This window comes from Pistacia vera, unplaced genomic scaffold (genome assembly GCF_008641045.1).
Source record: "Pistacia vera cultivar Batoury unplaced genomic scaffold, PisVer_v2 Contig1176, whole genome shotgun sequence".
In the NCBI taxonomy this organism is placed as follows: domain Eukaryota; kingdom Viridiplantae; phylum Streptophyta; class Magnoliopsida; order Sapindales; family Anacardiaceae; genus Pistacia; species Pistacia vera.
The window spans coordinates 90,874-113,711 of NW_022195222.1; the positions used below are offsets into that span (position 1 = coordinate 90,874).

Below are 22,838 nucleotides of genomic sequence, written 5' to 3' on the forward strand. Positions count from 1 at the left end.
TTCAAGCCAAATACATCTTAACAGCTAAACAACCATCAGACATATTCACTAAAGGACTTACTTCCTCCCGGTTCAGATTACTTCGAGACAACCTGATGATTCATGATCTTCCCATCAGTTTGAAGGGGGATGTTAGAGATATATCAGCTATAGAGGATTCTGCAGTTATAACTGATCAACAGTATTTGAATTCTAAACATGAGAAGATCTCAGAAGTTGATAATGCAGCATCATAACAAGCTATTAGTCAAATATATTATAGCTATGTTCTTATCTTCTCAGTAACCACTTTGTAAATTCAAATACATGTATTACCTCTATAAATATAATGCAATACACGATTGGTAATATATAGAAAACCAGCCTTCAATTTCTATTTTTGACTGGTGCCAAGTATTTCAGTGTAAATTTTTGGTACCAACTTTCGGTGTACATAGCAGCTTTGCTTACTCAAATAGAATTCAAGTAATCCTTTGTTATAGTAGAATTAAGATTTGATTATTTCTTATCCTAATAGTATTAGGATTAGTTTAGTATAAATAAGTTTTACTCTTTCAATTGTTATTCATTCAAAAAATACTCATAATTGAGGGTAATATTGAAGAAGTAATCCTTGAGTTAATAGAAAAATATAATTTCTATACACTTAGAATTTTGCTTCCTTATGGCTGAAGTCTCTCCTTCCTCCGTTCAGCTCATCGCCGGTAACGGCGACATCAATGTGGACGATCTTGACAACTTCGTCCGTGCCACCAACCTCCCTGATCGTGGCCTCTCCTACACCGTCGTCGCCATCATGGGCCCAAAAAGTACTGGTATATGTACTTCTCAATTTGTTCCTTTTAGTTTTGTTGCACACTGATTTCTGATGTTAATTTGAAAAGTTTCGGCTTGGTTTTGTTGTAATAATATATATGATGTTGCAAAATTTCCTTTTTTTTAAGTTTTAATTCAATGTAACGTTTTTAACGTTTTCATTGTGATTTAATGCTCTGTTGGCTTGGTATTTTCTTTTGTTTTTATTCTTAATGGTGAACAGGGAAGAGTACCTTAATGAACAATCTTTTTGATACAAACTTCAAAGAGTTGGATGCATTTGAAGGAAGGTTGGTTGTTTCCGTTTCTCAAGTTCTATTTTTTTGCAGCTTAATGTAAGAGATTCGAAATTTTTATTTATTTATTTAGGCAGGAGTCAGACAACTAAGGGAATTTGGATAGATAAGTGTGAGTCTAGGCCTGGCCATTCTCTAAGGTTGCCTAAGGTTTCTAAAATCTGGATTTCTTTGGTCCATCGACCTATATGGCATACATGATTCCTCTCCTTGCTGTAACTTTAGCCAGCCAATGCTTAGCCCTTGTTTTCTTTAAAAGTTGTATGTACATTTAGTATATAAACAGGCACTGGTATTATTGCACTAATTCCAGGAAGCAGCATTTTATATATTGTGGTTTGATGTTTATATCTTAATTTCGTTGTTCCCGGAAAAAAAAAAAATTATCTGTGAATTCTTCTTTCTCATCTTTGCTGTTGTCTGTACCAAAGTTTATTTTTCTTTACAAAATTTGATTTTGAATGGAAGCCTTTGATCAGAAATGGACCCTGTTTAATATTAAGATCTATATCATAGAGTTTCTCAAATGTGTGGACTAGTGGCACAGAAAACTCACGGTAACACAAAGTTTAGATGTCAGGTCAAGTGTTAATAAAATGTTTAATGTCATATGTAGTCGGTGCCATGATATCGGTCGGAAGCAGGCTTCCAATAGACCTCTTCTTAAAACAGTTTTTCAGGTACTCTAGCCAGTTGTACAGGGTCAATGTGTTATTGTCTGTTTATTGTATATAACAATGTTGTCTGCTTATTTCACAGAATGATCTGGTTTTCTGTGCTGTATGTAGGTCATGATGCGTTTATTTAGCCCACGTAAAACAACTCTTCTATTTGTTGTGCGTTTATATTTTTCCTTTATACTTCATTCCTTTTGTGGGAGGGACTTTCTCTTCTCTTTTGAATCAATAACTATTTATGACTCTCCTTGCAGACCCCGCTTGAAAAACTAGAGTCTTATTTAAGAGAAGATATGAAGAAGGTATATTTATTAATGTTTGCTCACATTCGATTCGTTCATTCTTTTTTTTTTTTTTTTTTTCCTCAGCATTTTGATAGTTGGTGATTTCTACAGATTTGGGAAGCAGTTCCTAAACCCCAGGACCATGAAAGTGCTCCTCTCAGTGAGTTTTTTAATGTAAGTAAACGTTCTCTAATTTTCTCTCTATCTCTGTGACTAATTCTTTTTCTGGAACTGCTTTATATTTTACCTTTTAATTTATTACTTGACATGTAGGTGGAACTTGGAAGTCACTGCTTTATCTAGCTATGAAGAGAAGGAGGAGGAGTTTAAAGAGCAGGTAGCCATTAATAAGATTAGGAAGTTGATCAAGCCTTAACTAATACGGGTTATGATCTTTACTGGTTCAACTGAATTTGGAGTGTGTTGTAGCATTCTTTCAGTTTTCATATGTTTACCTAAATAATCAGTGTTCGAAATCTTTGGCATTGTGGCATATTGGCCTAATTAAGCACTACAGATTTTGTGAAATAAATAGCTTACAGTTGATATCTAGAGTCTTACAGTCTGGACATGTTATACAGGTTGCTGAACTGCGGCAGCGGTTTTTCCATTCCATCTCTCCAGGAGGACTAGCCGGTGATAGACAGGGAGTTGTTCCTGCCTCAGGATTTTCCTTTAGTGTACAGCAGATATGGAAACTTATAAAAGAAAACAAGGACCTGGATCTTCCTGCTCTTAAGGTTTTTAATTTTCCTTATGCATATCTTTTGTTGGTTTTTCAATTTTTTTTTTTTTTTTTTTTAATTAAGAAATATTTGTTATCGTTAATCAGGTGTTGGTTGCCACTTTTCGGTGTGGGGAAATTGCCAATGAGAAGCTCCGTCTTTTGTCAGCTGATGAGGTTTTTTAACATACATCTCCCTTGCGGGAATTACTTGTCTGATCGAAAAATTATCTGTTAGCCAGTACTTAAATGATTTGTTGCAGGGTTGGTTGGCTTTGGAGGAAGCTATTCAAGTGGGTCCTGTCCCAGGATTTGGTAAAAAGCTTAGCTCCGTTCTGGATACCTATCTTTCAGAGTAAGTTCACATCTGTATCTAAACTCCCTAAAGTTATAGAATTCAGATTTATTATCTCTACCCGTATGTGTGATGTTTTACCTGGAGAGGAAGCCTTGATTTGCTGCTGCTGTTATCCTGAGTAATTGCGGATATTGCGCAGTGACAGTGTTGGAGTATTTTCTTTGATCCAACTCTGTTTGGAAGCTCTGAATCTGATCTTGGTTTCTTATGCCAAATTCATTTTTTTCATAGTTATGATGATAAAGTTGTAAGAACCCGAAAACGACAAGATTTGGTGTCAAAAGCAATTTATGTAAGGGTCAACCTACTTATTAAGTATGTTATTCATTTTTGCTATATAGAAAAGAACTTTAATGAAGTTCTCATGATGAATGTTGTACTTACAAGCAGAACTTTATGGTTTCATGCCAGAGCACCTTAAAAGTATCTTTAACATAAATAGATGCACTGTTTACTATTTATGCTATCAGCTATGATTTCCAAATTGTGTTTAATGGTGTGAATAGCTTCCTGTTATTTTTGACAACAGATGGGGGTTATATTAAGTTTTTTTTAAAATAGAGGGTTCCTGTAGCTTTTATTATTTCTATGTTTTGCTCATTTATTCACAATGTCTCTTGAATTTTCCAGATTTTCCACCCTGCGTATAATCTCATGTTGGGTCATCTACATTCTGAAGTGTTTGATAGTTTTAAGATCAGCTTGGAACAATTACCAAACGAAGGGGAAGGTTTTGCTGCTGCTGTTCGCACTTGTCTTCAATCTTGTGTGGTGGAGTTTGACCAAGGATGTGCTGGTAAGAAAACTGTATATAACTTGCGTCCTTATGAGTTCTCTGCATGTTCTTTTATTCCTAAAAATTTGATTGACTACTCCCAAAACTAAATACTATCACTTCTGATAAAGTGATAGTCAATCTTTGTATTGTGTTGTCTCTATTGGACTACTAGTTTTTGCAGAAAGTGATCTGGAACTTCTCAACTGTTTCTGTGATATAAGCCAAATGCTTCTCTCCATTTATTGTTTTTTATTTGCATATTCTTGATTACTAGCTTTTCCCTTCAACTGTGACCTAAACCACAACTGTGAACCAGCTTTTCCCTCATGATTGGAGCTATTAATTTGTTCGCTTGCAATTCAATGACTCTGTTCTTCCCCTTTCTCAGATGCTACTGTAAGATAGACTAATTGGGATGCTTCAAAAGCCTAGGGAAAACTTCGTTGTGATGTCTATGCACATGCATCATTGGTTTGCCGTGCCAAGCTGTCTGAAATCAAAGCTAACTATGAGGTTATTTTCTTGGCTAATGCGCAATTTAGTACTGTAATCTCAATCAATGATTTTTTTTTTTCTTTTATAAAACCTTACATTAATGTTTAATTGGATGACTGAGTATTGATACCTCATTGATGTGCAGGAAAAACTCGCTGCAGCACTTACTGAACCTTTGAAATATCTCTACCCCTATGTCTCATGTTTTACTTGGAGAGGAAGCCTTGATTTGCTGTTCATGTTGTCCGGAGTAATTGTGGATATTTTCATTGATACAACTTTTTTAATTTGTCCGTTGATATCACTGAATTCCGGTCAAACAAGGGTAGGGACCTTTTATATTTAAAAGATAAACCTAGAAAATCATTTAAGATTATAAGTTGAATCATTGATTGTGATTCATATTTTTAGATTTTGGAGGTATACAATTATATGCATGGTTTATCTTAATTGTTTATTCTGCTGACCCAAGTTTTGTGTTGTGGACAGAAACTTGAACAATGGCGTGTTCAACTTGTTTTGCCCGATGATTCTTGTGTTTAAGATTATGTTATTAACTGTTTCTTGGAGTGTCTGGAAGGCATTCTCGATTCTCCTAATCCTAATTAGTAAATTCACATATAAAATATGAATTATATGCTCAATCATATAATATATATATTATATACGAATTATCGTATTTTATTAGTGTAATTAAATAATATACAAATTTTATATCACAATCGTATAATTCGCGAATAATACATGTATAATTTGTATAACTCGGCCAAATTTTTTAAAACAAAAAAACATTATTAATTCCCAAGTGCCAGTGTCATTAATTAGTCAACAAATTTGATGGTCGGAGTGGGACATACTCTGACATAGGGCCGCACAGTTGCAGAAGAGTCAACAAATTTACTCATTATTGGATAGCTCAAAAAATTTATGAGTATTGAAAGTAGTCTGGGGGTGATAACTTTCGATATAATGGAAAACATGGATTTGGTTAATATTCACAATAGTATTTAAAGTTCTAGGAAATACATTATTTAATGAATTAAAATTTAGGTGGGCTGGCTCCTAATAACACTTGCAAAACTTTAACCTGATCAAATTTATGGCCCAATGGGAGAGGAGATTGAGAAATCAGATTCCATAGATACAATTATATATTGTATATTTGTGTTATCTTATTATGTCTAACGATTATTAGTTAATTGAATACTTTGTATTTGAAATGTTATATTGATTTTAATAAGGTGATCTATAAAAAGAGCTAAAATCAAAATTAATATTACTGTATTTTTTAAAACGTATTATTGACAATGTATTGTATTAAACTCATATATACCCGTACCATATTTTTTTCATATCCGAATTTTATGGCCGAATTTTTACAAACGTATTTTTCATCATTTGATATATTATACCAGTAAAATTCCCATACCCTTTTTTTCCTATACCCGTTTTTACTAACTAGGATGAGAGAGACGCTAGAGAGACTCGTGGGCAGTGAATTTTATAAATGAATATCCTATAAAGTATAATTAATAATTAAATTACTAAATGGGTAGGTAGAAACTGGAGATGTGAATATTATTTGTCATTTTATTCTACACATATACACCAACTATGTAGACCTTTCAAGTTACTAAAGTTGGAATTCAACTAAATGTTAGCAAAAATCTACATCCTTACTAAATTGATAATTAAACGAACAATGGATAAATAAGCACATCATATACACAAAGATTAATAATGAATTCACTTTCTATGTTTGAACTACGTTCATTTTATAATAGTAGAAACTTCATTATGAAAAAAGAAAAAAATTATAAGAGTTTTTACAAGCCTCAGGAATTCGTTTATCACTCTTTTTCATGATAATTGTGACTAATCATTTCTTTTGTGGACATAACACCATTTTATAGTGTTTAGGGTGTCTTATAACAATTCATAGTCATTAAGAATAAAAAACACTTATCCTCAATTAAAAATCACGTTTTTCTGAAAATGCTTTTACAACAAAGAATTAGCTATTGGATTTGATTGTAAACTTCTTTACTATAGCGAATTTGTGGTGAGAATTCGCTATTGCAAATATGAGTTCAATATAACAAATTTTGAAATTCTGCATTAAGACTTTGTTCCACTTGAATTTGGATTCATAACTTAAAGAGAAGTGCTACCATTTCAAAGACAAATACAAGGACAATTGCCACCCTTGATCTTCATGATTTCTCTCTTTCTCTTTTTCCGTTCTTTCTTTGTTTTTTTCTTCTCTATCACCTCACTTTGTAGCCCTCTTTGTATAGGTCCTTATAAAGATAGTATTTTTCTAACTTAAAATGCAATGGACACTATACATTGACTATATTGTAACTAATGCTTGAAGTTCAAAAGCTTAATTTTCCATATATTTGAATCAATTACCACCAAGCATATACAATGGATGCAACGACCATATCAACCTTCCTTTCTTCCCAGTTTCCACCTTTCACTCTCCATGAAAGCAGTGGCGGATCCAGGATTTTTGTCCAGGGGGGGCCTCCGCGGCTCGGCTATTATTTGTTAAATAATTAGTGAAAACTTTAAAAAATCATCAAACCTTAATAAAAAAAATAATAATTATACAATATTAAGAACCTAAGAAAAAAGAATATACATTAACACAATATTTTCTTACTTGAATAAATCTATGAGAAGCAAAATTTTGAGTAAAAGTGTTGAGTAAACCTTGAACAAAACTTTCTTTTAATATTTTTATTTTTGGCTTTCAAATATTATAATATAAATTTTCATAGCGTTAATCAAACCTAGCTTAATTAAGCTAAAGTCAACCAAAACTTAAATCAAGTCAACGTTACGTTGACTTTTAATATGAATTAATAAAATAGAGGAAATTTTTTTAGTATAAACATAGATAGTAACTCAAATTTCTTTAACAATTTTGAACAACTGAAGGGTAACGTTTAAAATATAGGAAAGTGGTAGATGAAGGGTGAAGAATAACGTCCTTTAAAATATAGTTAATGTTTTAATTTGAGAAAGCAGATTCATTCTTAGACAGAAAATACAAAATAAACTCACAAGATTGATATCTTTTTCTCTCAAATTAGAATAAAAAACCTCAAAAAGAAAAAAAATGATTCAATCATTAAATAAACTAAATTGAAATAAACAATACATATACCTAAAATCTATAAAGCAGAAAATGGAGCTAATTATGACACCTTGAATAGTGAAAATTTAACAATTTTAATCTTCAAAAATTTTAAGAGAGAATAACATGAGAAAGAGAAAGAGAGAGTAAAGAATTTGTGGATTAAATCATAAAAAACAGGTAAAGCTGTGTAGAAAAACATTAGAGAGAGTTTTAAACTTTTAATATGATGTGGGCTTGGAATATATATATATTAATAACAAAATTTTTTGTAAACCTAGATATACAGTATATATAATAGTTCTTGTTTTTTTTTTTAATCTGAAAGTGCCTCTGAATATATACGTTAATTAACAATTTTTTATAGCTTGTATATTAATAATTTTTTTTTCAAATCTTAAGGGCTGAATCCGCCCCTGCATGAAAGCGAAATGAAAATGAAACAAGAAGTGGCTAGTTAATGAGGACAGAATCTTTGAGCAAAGGTCACTACAAAGTAAAGCTGAATCTTTTTTACTTGACTATTAATCCAAAACCAGGTATTTATCCAACACGGTTGAATGGAGCTTTCTTTCAGTTTTTCAACAACCACCGTATATATAAGCTAGCTTTTGCAACTTCTTCAATCCTGCTGCTGAAAATCAACTTTGTTTTTTAACATTATTTTACTAATTCTAACACCATGCATAATTCCTACAGCTACAGCTAGCTTTTCCTGAAAAATATTTATGTTTTTAAGTTCAAGATGGTGTGTAGTTCATGCTTATTAATTAATGGACTGAATCGTTCCATTGGAAACTCAGATAAATATTATTCCAAGTGTAAAATAGCCATTCTCATTTATGATCTATTTTACTTGAAGTTGAAGGGATGGACAAAATATTACGAGGAATGTATCTTGCCCAGGTAAGTTGTGAAACCTGAATAGTAAGACAGCTGAAAAGTAATTAACCTTTAAGAAAAAAGATCAAGAAACGACAGAAAAACGATAAAACGCAAGTTCAAAGATTTGATTCGCCAATTTGCCATAATCAAGATTGGTTAAATTGTTTGAAATATTCTATAAATCTTTATTGTCCACAAAAACCTCCAGCCTATATTTTCTTGTCAAACTGCAACTTGATACTTTCCTACTAATTAGGAGCGTGTTTGACGCTTCTGACTTTTGTTGATGAGACTATTGTCTATTGTCCCCATTCTCCTGCTGGCCGGAGATACTACGCGTGTTTGACGCTTCTGACTTTTGTTGATGAGACTGTTGTCTATTGTCCCCATTCTCCTTCTGGCCGGAGATACTACGCTTTTTAATTCTTCTCATTCTTTGTTCTCCATTTCATTCTCCCAAAACCCAGAAATACGAGTTCTTTATGGCCCAAGTCTCGCTTTTCCCCGTCCAACTCATCGACAGAAAAGGCTGCTTCAATGACGGCGGTCTCGACCACTTCGTCCGCGCCACCAAGCTTGCCAATCATGGCGTGTCTTACGCCGTTGTTACCGTCATGGGCCCTCAAAGTAGTGGTATGTTTCTAAAGTTCATTACTTTGTTGTAGATTTCTTCAGAGAATTCAGAATTTACGTAGTTTTGTTGCAGTTTTAATATTTTTGTTTTTAATTCAATGTAAGGCCTTCACTTCGAGTTAAAGCTCTGTTTTTTTGGGTTTTGGAACTGGTTTTTGTGTGCTTTAATATGTTGGATTAGTATTTTATTTTGTTTTTATTGTTAACGGTGAACAGGGAAAAGTACTCTATTGAATCATCTTTTTGGAGCAAAGTTTATAGAGATGGATGCATCAGAAGGAAGGTTGTTTTTTTTTTTTTTCGCGTTGCTCAAGTTATGTTATTTTGCAGTTTAATGTAAGACAGGGGAATATGTTTATGTATTTTTTATTTATTTATTATTTATTTTTGGGTGCAGGAGTCAGACAACTCAGGGAATTTGGATAGAGAAGTGTGCTGGCATTGTGCCTTTCACCATTGCCATGGATTTAGAGGGAACTGATGGGAGTGAAAGAGGCGAGGTATGAACTTTGTCTCCATATCTTTACTTAGTTGAAGTTCAATTTGTAATGGTAATGGGATTATGTTTTGCTGTGAAGGAGGCTTGTGTAGCATACATATCTTAGTTTTCTGCAGTTCTATTTGGATTATCCGTATGGGTGTCAGTAGCAGGTTTAGGAATGTTCATATGTGTTCAAACATCTACTGACTCACAAATATGTTATAACTGTGTCCCCTGAAGTTTAGTTTATTAGCTCTGCAACCAAAGGGCACATGGTGTTTTGTGAGGAAGGTGCTGTTATGAAAAATTCAGCAATTGTTAAGTAACTGAGTTCTGTGATATTTCCTTGCTCTAAATTAGGGGCTGAAGTGGGTTAACAATTTATAAGAGGGATCATGATATTAGTTTCTATTTGTAATGGCAAATCCAATAGAGATATCCTTGCTATCTTCAAGCGGGGATATTTCATTCATCTTTTTTTAAGTTTGAATTCTGAGAACCCTTTCTGACCATGTTATCAATGTGATTTTTGTGAGGCTTAAAGTTATTCATTGTGCTTTATAGGTTTCTAGAGATGCCTATAGGCAGATTTTGCCCCTTTGGGTGGAAGTGTATGAGTTAGTGTTGATACCTTTTGTAACACATGTAAAATACTGAAGTCTATATAAACACATCTAGAAGATGCTGTGGCCTAAGAATGTTTAATGATTCAATTAAGTAAGAGTTTTTTATTTTTTATTTTTATTTTATTATTTTTTTTTTTATTTGCAAAAGTAGGTTAAATATTATCGCATGCATGTATTGTGTGTATTATCATTTCTTTATCTGTTGAAATTCTACTTAGTTTCTGGGAAAATATTTTCATCACCCATTAAGTGTGTCTGCCATTTTTTTTTCAGGATGACACTGCATTCGAGAAACAGAGTGCCCTGTTTGCTTTGGCAATTGCAGATGTTGTACTGATAAACATGTGAGTTTGTTTAATATTGCATTTAGAGCTGCAAATATGTTGGCATTACAGAAACAAACATGTAACTGGTATTATTGCGTTTAATCCTTGAAGGAGTGTTTTATTAATTGTGATTTGACGTTTGAAAACTGCCATATCTTCACTTCTTTGTTCCAAGGAAAAAAAAGAAGAAAGATCAGCAAATTTTTCTTTTCACATTTTCTGTTGTCTGTACGTGAGTTTATTTTTCTTCGCCAAATTTCATTTTACATGGATGCCTTTAATCAGAATTTGATGCTGTCTAAATTTGGATTTATATCCTGGAGTTTCTTAAATGTATCTACTGGAAACACCGAAATGTTGTGGAAACACAAAAAGTTTAGGCATCAGTTTCAAGCGTTAATAAGATGTTTAATGTCATGTGTAGGTGGTGCCATGATATCGGTCGGGAGCATGCTGCCAATAAGCCTCTTCTAAAAATGGTTTTCCAGGTACACCAGCTAGTTGTCCATGGTCAATGTCTTATTGTCTGTTTATTGTATACATGTCTGCTTATTTTGCATAATTTTTCTGTGCTTATCTAGGTCATGATGCGTCTGTTTAAGCCGCGTAAAACTACCCTTCTGTTTGTTATACGTGATAAAACCAAGGTGTGGACTTGCACGTCATATTTTTCCTTTACACTTCATTCTTTTTGTGGAAGGGACTTTCTCTTCTCTTTTGAATCAATATCTCGTTCCTGTACTCTCCATGCAGACCCCGCTTGAAAAACTAGATCAAACTTTAAGAAGGGAAATTCAGAAGGTATATTTATTTATATTTGTTTATTCTTTTGTTTATTTCACTTCTTCAACATTTTGATAGGAGGTGATTTCTACAGATATGGGATGCAGTTCCTAAATCTGAGGCCCACAAAAGTACTCCTCTCAGTGAGTTTTTTAATGTAAGTAAACATTCTTCTATTCTCTCTGTCACTGATTCTTTTTTATGTATTACTTTATATTATACTTGACATAAGATTATTTCTTACTTGGCATATAGGTGGAGGTCACTGTTTTGTCTAGCTATGAAGAGAAGGAGGAGCAGCTTAAAGAGCAGGTAGCTATTCATAAGATTAGCAAGTTTACCAAGCCTTAATTTTTATGGGTTACAACCGTACTGGTTCAACTGAGTTTGGAATTTGTTGTAGAATTCTTTCAGTCGTTATATGTTGACCTAAATAATCAGTGTTCGAAATCTTTGGCATTGTGGCATCTTGGCCTAATTAAAGTACTATCACATTTTGTGAAATAAATAGCTTACAGTTGGTATCTTGGGGCTTTTGATTTTGACATGTTATGCAGGTTGCTGAACTGAGGCAGCGGTTTTTCAATTCCATCTCTCCAGGAAGACTAGCTGGAGATGGACAAAGACTTGTTCCTGCCTCAGGATTTTCTTTTAGTGCACAGCAGATATGGAAAGTTATAAAAGAAAACAAGGACCTGGATCTTCCTGCACATAAGGTTTTTTTGTTTTTATTTTTTTAAATATTATTAATGTATATGTTCTATTGATTTTTCAATTTCATAGATAACTGTATATGCACATGTTTTTTTTATTAATAAAATTTTGTTAACTCTCGTCAGGTAATGGTTGCCACTGTTCAGTGTGAGGAAATTGCAAATGAGAAGCTCCGCCTTTTTTCAGCTGATAAGGTTCTTATTAAATACATCTCCCTTGCAGGAATTACTGGTCTGATCGAAATATTCTCTGTTAGCCAGTACTTAGTTGATTTGTTGCAGGCTTTGTTGGCTTTGGTGGAAGCTACTAAAGTGGGTCCTGTCCCAGGATTTGGAAAAGAGCTTAGCTCCATTTTAGATACTTATCGTTCAGGGTAGGTTCACATTTGTCTCTGTTATAATATCAAGTCTAATGATATTATTGGACTTGTTTTAATTATGAAAGTGCATCTTGAATTTGTATTTAAGATACTCCTTGAGGCTATTCTTGTAAGACTACCCGCAGCCAAGACCATGCCATATGTAAAGAAAATTTTCTGTATAACTATTTTATCCTTCCTCAAGCTTCAATGTATTGCTTAGAATTCAATGATAATTGATGTTAACTGAAAGTAAAGATTCTAAATTTTTTATCTGAACTCCTAAAGTGTTATAGAATCTAAAATGATTATCCCTACTCCTCATTTGCCATGTTTTTACCTGTAGAGGAAGCCATGATTTACTGCTACTGTTATCCTGAGTGATTGTGGATATTGTAACTAACACTCTTAAGAGTATTTTTCATAGGTATGACATGGAGACAATCTACTTTGATGAAGGTGTCAGAACTGCAAAGGGACAACATTTGGAGTCTAAAGCATTGGATGTAAGGTTCAACCTACTTATTATGTATGTTATTCATTTTCGTTACTGAGAGAATTAACTTTTGTAAAGTTGTCATGCATGTAAGTGGGACTTACGGAAAAACTTTATGGTTTCATGCAAGTTCACCTTAAAAGCATCTTAACACAAGATATAATTTTTGCCATTTATGCTATCCGTTATTGTTTCCAGATTGTGTTTAATGGTGATGAGGTTGCTACTTTCAATGAATCATTTAAATGGAAAACAGTATATTTAGCTTGGTCTAAAGGTGCTCCCTAAGGGCACATGTTAAGGACAATTAAAAAAACAATCGTGGATGTACCTCGTTTGCAAGACAAGTAAACACATATTAAATGCATTAATGTTATCAAAGTTTCGTAGATTAGTGGTTTGAGCATAATATCGACGTTGGATTTAAATGTGAAGTGTGAATTCACCTAATGCATGATTGCGGTTACCACATCATTTGTTTTATTTAGCTCTAATTTTTACTTCTCATGCCACATTAGTTTGTATGTGTTCATGAATCTTGATTACCTAGTGGGCTAACTGGGGTAGCTGCCTGTTATTTTTGACAATCGAGGAAGGTTATATTAATTTTTGTAACTAGAGGGTTTAATATACTTTTCCTTTATTATTATTGTCTCTTGGGGAATTTGAAATCTGTATATGATGTTTAATAGGGGAATATGGTTTTCATAATGGTTTACTTCATTTTGTGTCTTGAAGAAAATTTTCTTTTTTTGGTTTTCTCTGTTTTCTATAGGTTTTATTATTTTTATGTTTTCCTCGCTTATTCACAATGTCTCTTGCATTGTCCAGTTTGTCCACCCTGCGTATAGTGCCATGTTGGGTCATCTACGTTCCAAAGCGTTTGACAGTTTTAAGACCAGATTGGAACAATTACTAAACAAAGGGGAAGCTTTTGCTGCTTCAGTTCGCACTTGTTATCAATCTTGTATGTTTGAGTTTGACCAAGGATGTGCTGGTAAGAAAACTTTATATAGCTTGCACTTACCCTCATACTTGTTTACCAATGAGGTATCTGAATATTCTTTTATTAATGAAATTTGTTTTCTTTCTTAATAAGAATTCGTGAAAATTTTGATTGTTTTATAAGTAAGTATTCATGAAATTTGATTGACTACTACTAAAATTAAATGCTATTGCTTCTGATAAAGGTAGTCAATACTAGATTGGATAGGTTTATATACATTCTCAAAAGATTACGAAGTTATTGTTCCTTAAATTCATTAAGCATGACATGAAGGGCAACGTTAGGCTTGGATCTTTAATAAGAAATTAGAAGTTTGATAAACTGCGTTTAGCTGTATGACATTGAATTTAACTTTCTTTCAATCATGGATACCATGACCATCTCTTCATGTCTGCTCTTGCTTTTTGATTTGTTGTTCTTGAAGTTTCTCGATCGCTTGTCACTACAACCCAACTCAATCTTTTTCCTCTTTCGACAACTCAATCAGTGAGGGCTTTTCTTTGTCTTTCTCTCTATCTATCTGTCTACGAACGTTTGTGCCCAAAGAAAACTAATATGTAATGATATGTAATGACTGCTTGCTTGCAATTCAATTGATTCTAGTCTTCCCCTTTCTCAGATGCTGCTATAGGACAGGCTAACTGGGATGCTTCAAAAGTCCGGGAAAAACTTTGTCGTGATATCGATGCACATAAATTATCGGTTTGCGATGCAAAGCTGTCTGAAATAATAGCCAACTATGAGGTTATTTTCTTGGCTAATTCACAATTTATTGTTGTTATTGCAGTAAATGGTTCTTAAACCATATATTCATATGTGACTTAATGACTGATTTTTGATACCTCATTGATGTGCAGAAAAAACTTACTGTGGCACTTATTGAACCTGTAGAATCTCTATTTGAAGATGGTAGTGAGGACACTTGGCCTTCAATAAGAAGGCTTCTTAAACGTGAGACTGAAGCTGCTGTATTGGAGCTTTCAAATGCAATTGCTGGTTTTAGGTTGGACCAAGCTACAAGTGACAAAATGGTTCAAAATTTAAGGAGCTATGCAAGAAACGTGGTAGAGGAAAAAGCTAGAGAAGAAGCTGGAGAAGTTCTGATCCGCATGAAAAAAAGGTAGAGAGCTTGATTGTGGCATTGCAGATTTATAAATCTTGATTTTCATCCTTGTTGTTTAATGCCTTGGAATTTTGTTTCAGATTCTCAGCAGTCTTCAAGTATGACAAAGATTCGATGCCAAGGCATTGGACTGAAAAAGAGGACATCAGAACTGTTTTGAAGGATGCCCAGTCTGCGGTAATGTACTAGGATTTTAATGGAAGGGAGTTCAACTGCCAGCCTTCTTGTGTTAATATCTAATTGTCCTTTTGCTATTACTGTCTTGCAGTCACTGAGGCTATTATCTGTAATGGCTGCCATACGCTTGGATGTGAAGCCTGATAAGATTGAAAACTTGTTGTTTTCCTCACTTATGGATAGAACTGTTGCTGTTTCATCCACTCGAGATAGAAGCATAGGAGCTTCTGCAGACCCTCTTGCCTCAAGCACATGGGAGGAGGTAGTATTTTGCTGTAGTTGTGTCTCGTTTTATATCTTTTTTTAATTAAATTTCTCATCAATCATGGAACATGTGCTAGGTTTCTCCAAAAGATATGTTGATAACACCAGTACAATGTAAATCTTTGTGGAAGCAATTTGAAGCAGAGACTGTGGATGTGGTCACTGAAGCAATTTTGGCACAGGTATATTATTTTGCCTTGCTTGTTTGAAATATTTTTGTCTCTTGAAGTGGATTGTATCTTCTATATTTTTGTAGCAATTTAGTTTTTGGAATAAATTGATATTTAGTAAAAGTTTTCATCTTATTGCTAGCTATTTTTTAGTATTTTGCTGTAGTTCTGTTTCCTTATGATTTTTTTTTTTTTTTTTTTTTTTTGGGAGGAGATTCATAAACTGTGTAACAACCGGCCCGCACCCACACCCACACCCACTACGGCTGCTGCTTCCATTTTGTCAACGGTACCCGGGATTGTATCATCAGTCATAGGAGTGGCTAATTTTATTGCTAACCTGATGTAAAATTGAAGTATGTGATAATGTGATCCTAACGGGTTGGTTTGTTACATGGGTCTGTGCTGGATTAAGAGACATGATTGTACAAATTTTCTTTTGTTGTTTAGTTGGTGGTGAAATTAGTAATCAATCGAACATTAATACTCGTTACAGTTTATTATTATGAATGTTATGTTATGAGTCTTATTTTCTATATTATGAATTCATGTTGAACATTATCATTGGGTTTATTATATGTCGTTTTATTAGCTTTAATTTCTATATTTTGGCTCATATTACATGCTCATTATTAATGAGGGAAAGCTATTTAATATATCCTTTTATTTTTTTATAAATTAGTAAATTACAATCTAACATTTTTTTAATTGGTTTAGTAGATAAGACTTTTTTCATCTGTTTTTATTCTATTTTTACCCCTCACAATTTTCATGTCTTCATTCTAGCAACTCTAGCTTTACGTGATTTTAGCGTTACAGTCCACGTGGCTGTAGTTCTAGAGTGACTAGATTTTTTTTTTAATTGTTCTCCAAATTAGTATTAGGACTAAGATATCAGAATTTCTTTAAACTAACATATAAATTAACTAATTATATTTTAGAAAAAAATTAAGAAATAAAATCTATTGTTTCTAAGAAGGAATAGTAAATGTATATAAGTGTTATTTTACTTTTCTAAAAATAAGAAATAAAAAAAATTAAACTTTTTTTTACTCTAGTGCTAGTCAACTAGATTCTAATAATTTGAACGTTAAGAGTGACTTTTTCAAGCTACCAAAGTGAAAAGGATAAAAGTGAAAAAGAAATTAGATAAAGGGTCTTATATTAAGATAATTAAGGAAATGACAAATTTTAATTTGACCTTGTAATTATTTCAAACAGTAATGAATATCCCTTTGGATGACATTATTAAAGTTTGCAAAACAAGCCGGCTATTCTTTGACGAAAAAAGAATACGGTCCACGAAAAAATAATTTGGACCGTCCACTCTCGGCACACTTTTTGTTTAAGTATACCGTAAATATCTTAAAACAAGTATTTTAAAATATACATCCTTTAAATATTGTATTATATTTACCTGTTTAAAACAATTTTGAATCAGTAAATTGTAAAACAATTTCATATTAGTTATATTTCATAACTGTTGTGTATAATTTTTCTATCAAGCTCGGAGAATTGCGAGAGTATAGTTCAATCCAAAATCAGTTCGACTCAATCTATTGTTTGACTTGGCATAAGTTCGTCGAGATGTAGCTCGACCTAGCACAAGCTAATCGCAACCAATCCCTACAGTTATTCAACCAACTTACAAATAACTTCAGATCCTAGATATCTTAGAAGGGATCAGATAGACAACAATCTCAGCGCAATCACGAGGATATCGGAGTTGCATTTCAATCTTAATTGTAATCCCTTTATTTTCGCTCTTTCCTTTATACACAATCTGTATATAAACCCCCTCTAATGATGAGAAAATGGTTAGCAAATTATTTTAGGATTATTATTGTAAACTCTCACAGCAATACAAAAACAGTGGACGTTGGCTCAAGAGTTTAACTCACCAAACCACTTTAAAATTCTTTGTGTCATTATTTTATTGATTTTCATTCACAACATTGTTGGTTACCTGTAATCACACACACATCAGTTCCGATTCCGTCAAGGTCAATTGCATCGTTCTAGTAGGTGCAAATCTCGACATTTTAGTGCTAGAAGGAAGGGTCTCTGCCAAAATCTCAAAATTTTCAACAAACAATCCCAGTGACCCAATCACTCAAGGCCTACAATAGTTTGTACAGATCAAAAACCACCACCGAAAACCACGACAACATGGAAACCACCCACCAGGAGGTGCATCAAGATGCTGCCAAGCGTCGACCACTAGTGCCGCCAGGGCAGTAGACCACGAACCAGCAGGGGCAGGGACATCAAATCCCCAAAGTGGTCAACTAGTGGAGATGATCAGTGGCAGTGCAACAAAACGTGGTTGAACTGAAAAACCATCAGCCGGCCCCCGAAGACCTGGACTGGCTACGCTTCACTGATGTTACTCCAATTGGTCAAAATTCAGTCGGCGATTAATCTGGCTTATCGGCACCAAGGAATCGACAATCTCGACACCACCGGATACATTCTGCTCATGAATGAGAATCCCACGGGTAAACTAACCCTAGCAAGCAACCAGACAAAGAGCCGATTCCTTCAGATCCTAGATATCTTAGAAGGGATCAGATAGACAATAATCTTAGCGCAATCGCGAGGATATCGGAGTTGCATTTCAATCTTAATTGTAATCCCTTTATTTTCGCTCTTTCCTTTGTACACAATCTGTATATAAACTCCCTCTAATGATGAGAAACGGGTTAGCAAATTATTTTAGGATTATTATTGTAAACTCTCACAACAAATACAAAAACAGTGGACGTAGGCTCAAGAGTTTAACTCACCAAACCACTTTAAAATTCTTTGTGTCATCATTTTATTGATTTTCATTCACAACATTGTTGGTTACCTGTAATCACGTACACATCAGTTTCGATTCCGTCAAGGTCAATCGCATCGTTCTAGTAGGTGCAAATCTCGACATTTTAGTGCTAGAAGGAAGGGCTTCTGCCAAAATCTCAAAATTTTCAACAAACAATCCCAGTGACCCAATCACTCAAGGCCTACAATAGTTTGTACAGATCAAAAACCACCACCGAAAACCACGACAACATGGAAACCACCCACCAGGAGGTGCATCAAGATGCTGCCAAGCGTCGACCACTAGTGCCGCCAGGGTAGTAGACCACGAACCAGTAGGGGCAGGGACATCTAATCCCTAAATTGGTCAACTAGTGGAGATGATCAGTGGCAGTGCAACAAAACGTGGTTGAATTGAAAAACCATCAGCCGGCCCCTTAAGACCTGGACTGGCTACGCTTCACTGATGTTACTCCAATTGGTCAAAATTCAGTCGGCGATTAATCTGGCTTATCGGCACCAAGGAATCGACAATCTCGACACCACCGGATACATTCTGCTCATGAATGAGAATCCCACGGGTAAACTAACCCTAGCAAGCAACCAGACAAAGAGCCGATTCCTTCAGATCCTAGATATCTTAGAAGGGATCAGATAGACAATAATCTTAGCGCAATCGCGAGGATATCGGAGTTGCATTTCAATCTTAATTGTAATCCCTTTATTTTCGCTCTTTCCTTTGTACACAATCTGTATATAAACTCCCTCTAATGATGAGAAACGGGTTAGCAAATTATTTTAGGATTATTATTGTAAACTCTCACAACAAATACAAAAACAGTGGACGTAGGCTCAAGAGTTTAACTCACCAAACCACTTTAAAATTCTTTGTGTCATTATTTTATTGATTTTCATTCACAACATTGTTGGTTACCTGTAATCACGTACACATCAGTTTCGATTCCGTCAAGGTCAATCGCATCGTTCTAGTAGGTGCAAATCTCGACATTTTAGTGCTAGAAGGAAGGGCTTCTGCCAAAATCTCAAAATTTTCAACAAACAATCCCAGTGACCCAATCACTCAAGGCCTACAATAGTTTGTACAGATCAAAAACCACCACCGAAAACCACGACAACATGGAAACCACCCACCAGGAGGTGCATCAAGATGCTGCCAAGCGTCGACCACTAGTGCCGCCAGGGTAGTAGACCACGAACCAGTAGGGGCAGGGACATCGAATCCCAAAAATGGTCAACTAGTGGAGATGATCAGTGGCAGTGCAACAAAACGTGGTTGAATTGAAAAACCATCAGCCGGCCCCGAAAGACCTGGACTGGCTATGCTTCACTGATGTTACTCCAATAGGTCAAAATTCAGTCGGCGATTAATCTGGCTCATCGACACCAAGGAATCGACGATCTCGGCACCACCGGACACATTCTGCTCATGAATGAGAATCCCACGGGTAAACTAACCCTAACAGGCAACCAGACAAAGAGCATTTGAGGGAAGATGAAGGCAATGGTCACCAGAGGGATACTCAACCTACTCAACCATATCCCCAATGTCAGCGTGCCAGTTTTAACCCACGCCAAAAGCATGCTCAAACCTCGCAAGATGAGTAATGCATGCCAATCTGGCAATGACCGACGTTTCAGTTATAACCAACGTTGCGAGCAACATACTAATGAGCATGATAACACCTACCAGCCAAGCCATCATGACTCGACTTCACGCGTCATGGCACACAATGAAAGGGGCTCACAAGCAACAGACTTGAGAACTAATTTGCTCGAGGTAAGATTGAATAGAGCCAGCCAAGGTAATCCCCATAACGAAGACTTAGATCGGGTGTAGAGAATGCTTGATGATCTAAGAGCCCACCAGAACAATGTTGCAGAAGAGATATTGAGCTCTCCATTCATAGAGGAAGTTTGTCAAATCTCACTTTCTTAGGTATTCAGGGCCCCAAAAAGCAAGTTTTATGGGAAAGGAGATCCCAAAGACCATCTTAACACTTTCAACAACCTGATGGAACTACGCTAGGTTTGTGACTTGGCAAAATGTCGCTGGTTTGTAGTCACATTGGTAGGAGATGCTAAAAGGTGGTACAAGAGGCTGAAGGCGGACTCGATTAGTTCTTGGCAATAGTTTTCCTCACTATACCTATAACAATTCCAAGCAAGGAGACAGTTCGCAATGTCGCTCAGCTACTTGAGCAATATTCGTTAGGAGAGAGGCGAAACACTAACCTCGTATCTAATGAGGTTCTAGAACGAGCAAGCAAAGGTCGTAGATGCACCTGAAAAGTTAATCCGGACTTTGCTCACTACGGGTATCAGGCTGTAGACAGAGTTGTGGAAAGAGCTCCAAAGTGAAGACCATGTGAGCCTGACAAAGTTCTACCAAATGTCTACTAAACATCAACGAGTGGAAAGCTTGCTAACGGCCCTAGCCAAGAGCTTGCCACAAGGAGCCCCGGATAGCCGACCAGATCGCCCAACAGATAAATGAAGAGGCCAAGACTACAATGATAGGGACCGGAACAGATTCCAAAAAAGGTAGAAAACTAAAAATGGCGGGGAAAGGCAACCTTTTCCGTGATATGCAAAATACACCTCCCTCACTCAAGACATAACTCATACATATGAAGTTTCCTATGAGGCTAAAAGATTACCCACTCCAAAAAGGATGAGGGGAGCTCCGGGCAGAAGAGATCGGTAGAAATATTGTCAATATCACCAGGACATCGGGAACAACACCAATCAGTGCTGGACTCTAAAGGATGTCATCGAAGATCTGATTCGAATGGGCCACCTAAAAGAATTTGTTAAGAAGGTGCAGCTCACAAAAATACAAGTGAGCAAAATAATCAGATCCAGCAAGCCCTAGCCAACAATGAGGTCCTGGTAGACATGATCTATGGGGGTCTGGACATTGTAGGGAGCTCAAGGCGCTTTTGCGAGCAATAAGCGCAAGAGGCCAGAATAGACTCGGTCCCCTAAATAATGAGCTATGAACAGAAGCCGCCAAAGCAACACAAGCAAGAGAGCAGGTGATAGGATTCACTATGGATGAGTGTGAAGAATCTCCTTACCACTACCATGATGCGATCGTGATCGTAGCAAGAATTAGCAATGCTCAAGTACTTAGGGTAATGGTCGATAATGGTAGTACAACACATATCATCTTCTTGGAAGCTTTCCAAGAAATGGGATTCACAGAACGAGACCTAAAGGCTTGTCCATCACCGTTTTATGGATTTACTGGGGATAACCTAGTCTCCAAGGGAACAATCAACCTGCTCATGACCCTAGGGGCAGAACCCAAAATCAGGACAGTGATGACAGAATTCTTAGTGGTGGATTGCCCGACCACCTACAAATTTATCCTTGAAAGACCGATCTTGGATGATCTTAGTGCAGTCACCTTGGTACGCTGCCTAGCAATGAGGTTCTTGACTCCAAGCGAGGTCGCGACAATTAGGAGCTACAAGAAAAAATCTCATGAATGTTACAATCGGGCTATTCATGCTGCACTGAAGTGACGCTCCTGAGAACCATGGTCATCATAGAGTCCAAACCAAACCCCAGACCTCTGGAAGACACCATAGATCCTCCCATCCATAAAGAAAAGCCCGCAGTAAGGCCATCAGAAGAGCTACAAGAAGTATCTATTAGCAAGGAAGACCCAACTCGCGTGCTAAAAATTGACAGCAATCTAAGTAAAGAACTAGTCGATAATCTAGTGGGGTTTCTAAAGAAAAAACTCGACATGTTCGCATGGGTACATGCGGATATGGTAGGGATCAACCCTAAGGTAATGTGTCATAGATTAAATGTCGACCCAACAGCTCGACCAATCAAACAAAAAAGAAGATCTATGGATGCAAAGCGGTCCAAAACACTTAAAGATGAAGTTGACAAGCTCCTGAACATCAACTTCATCAGGAAAGTGAAATACCTGGATTGGCTCACCAACCTAGTCTTGGTGAAAAAGTTTAATTGCAAGTAGCGGACTTGTGTCAACTTCACAGATTTAAACAAAGTCTATCCCAAAGACAACTTTTTGCTAATCCAGATTGACCAGTTAGTAAATGCGACAGCCAGGAATGCATTTCTCAGCTTCATGGATGCATACTCGGGATATAACCAAATCCCGATGTATTAGCCCGATGAAGAACACACCTCATTTATTACTGACTAGGGTATTTACTGTTACAAGGTAATTCCATTTGGCCTGAAGAACGTTGGATTGACCTACTAGTGTTTGGTGAATAAAATGTTCACCGACCAAATTGGCAAGACAATGGAGGTGTATAGAGGTGGAACAAACGGGCCAGGTTAGACGGGTCAACCCTAACCCAACCTGCATCAAGTCGGGTCTTCATAGACCAACTCGGCGATGGGTTGGAAGAAAA

The 22,838-nt window shown here is 35.6% G+C and overlaps 2 protein-coding genes across 2 annotated transcripts; both read left to right on the forward strand.

Moving 5' to 3' along the window:
* The first annotated feature begins 664 nt into the window (after positions 1-664).
* LOC116108268 (protein ROOT HAIR DEFECTIVE 3 homolog 2-like) lies at positions 665-4,971 on the forward strand. Its single transcript, XM_031394524.1, is given in 17 exon segments — positions 665-815; positions 1,040-1,106; positions 1,190-1,252; positions 1,729-1,792; positions 1,901-1,955; positions 2,033-2,091; positions 2,185-2,251; positions 2,361-2,410; positions 2,655-2,813; positions 2,906-2,974; positions 3,061-3,152; positions 3,387-3,447; positions 3,786-3,951; positions 4,322-4,446; positions 4,574-4,753; positions 4,840-4,848; positions 4,918-4,971. Coding segments are annotated over 17 exon segments (1,491 nt in total).
* A 3,969-nt stretch (positions 4,972-8,940) lies between these two features.
* Positions 8,941-21,409, forward strand: LOC116108276 (protein ROOT HAIR DEFECTIVE 3 homolog 2-like). Its single transcript, XM_031394534.1, has 20 exons — positions 8,941-9,091; positions 9,308-9,374; positions 9,489-9,591; positions 10,472-10,542; positions 10,949-11,012; positions 11,106-11,171; positions 11,278-11,325; positions 11,402-11,464; positions 11,563-11,619; positions 11,865-12,023; positions 12,147-12,215; positions 12,303-12,394; positions 12,807-12,885; positions 13,707-13,872; positions 14,501-14,625; positions 14,739-15,001; positions 15,085-15,181; positions 15,273-15,443; positions 15,523-15,627; positions 21,362-21,409. The coding sequence occupies exons 1-20, from the start codon at positions 8,941-8,943 to the stop codon at positions 21,407-21,409; spliced, it is 2,064 nt and encodes a 687-aa protein (XP_031250394.1).
* The last annotated feature ends 1,429 nt before the right edge of the window (positions 21,410-22,838 follow it).

Coding starts and splice junctions, on each gene's coding strand:
- LOC116108276 (XM_031394534.1), top strand. CDS start 8,941: ATGGCCCAAGTCTCGCTTTTCCCCGTCCAACTCATCGACAGAAAAGGC. Junction 9,375..9,488: donor ATGGATGCATCAGAAGGAAG/GTTGTTTTTTTT, acceptor TTTTGGGTGCAG/GAGTCAGACAACTCAGGGAA. Junction 15,002..15,084: donor CTGATCCGCATGAAAAAAAG/GTAGAGAGCTTG, acceptor ATTTTGTTTCAG/ATTCTCAGCAGTCTTCAAGT.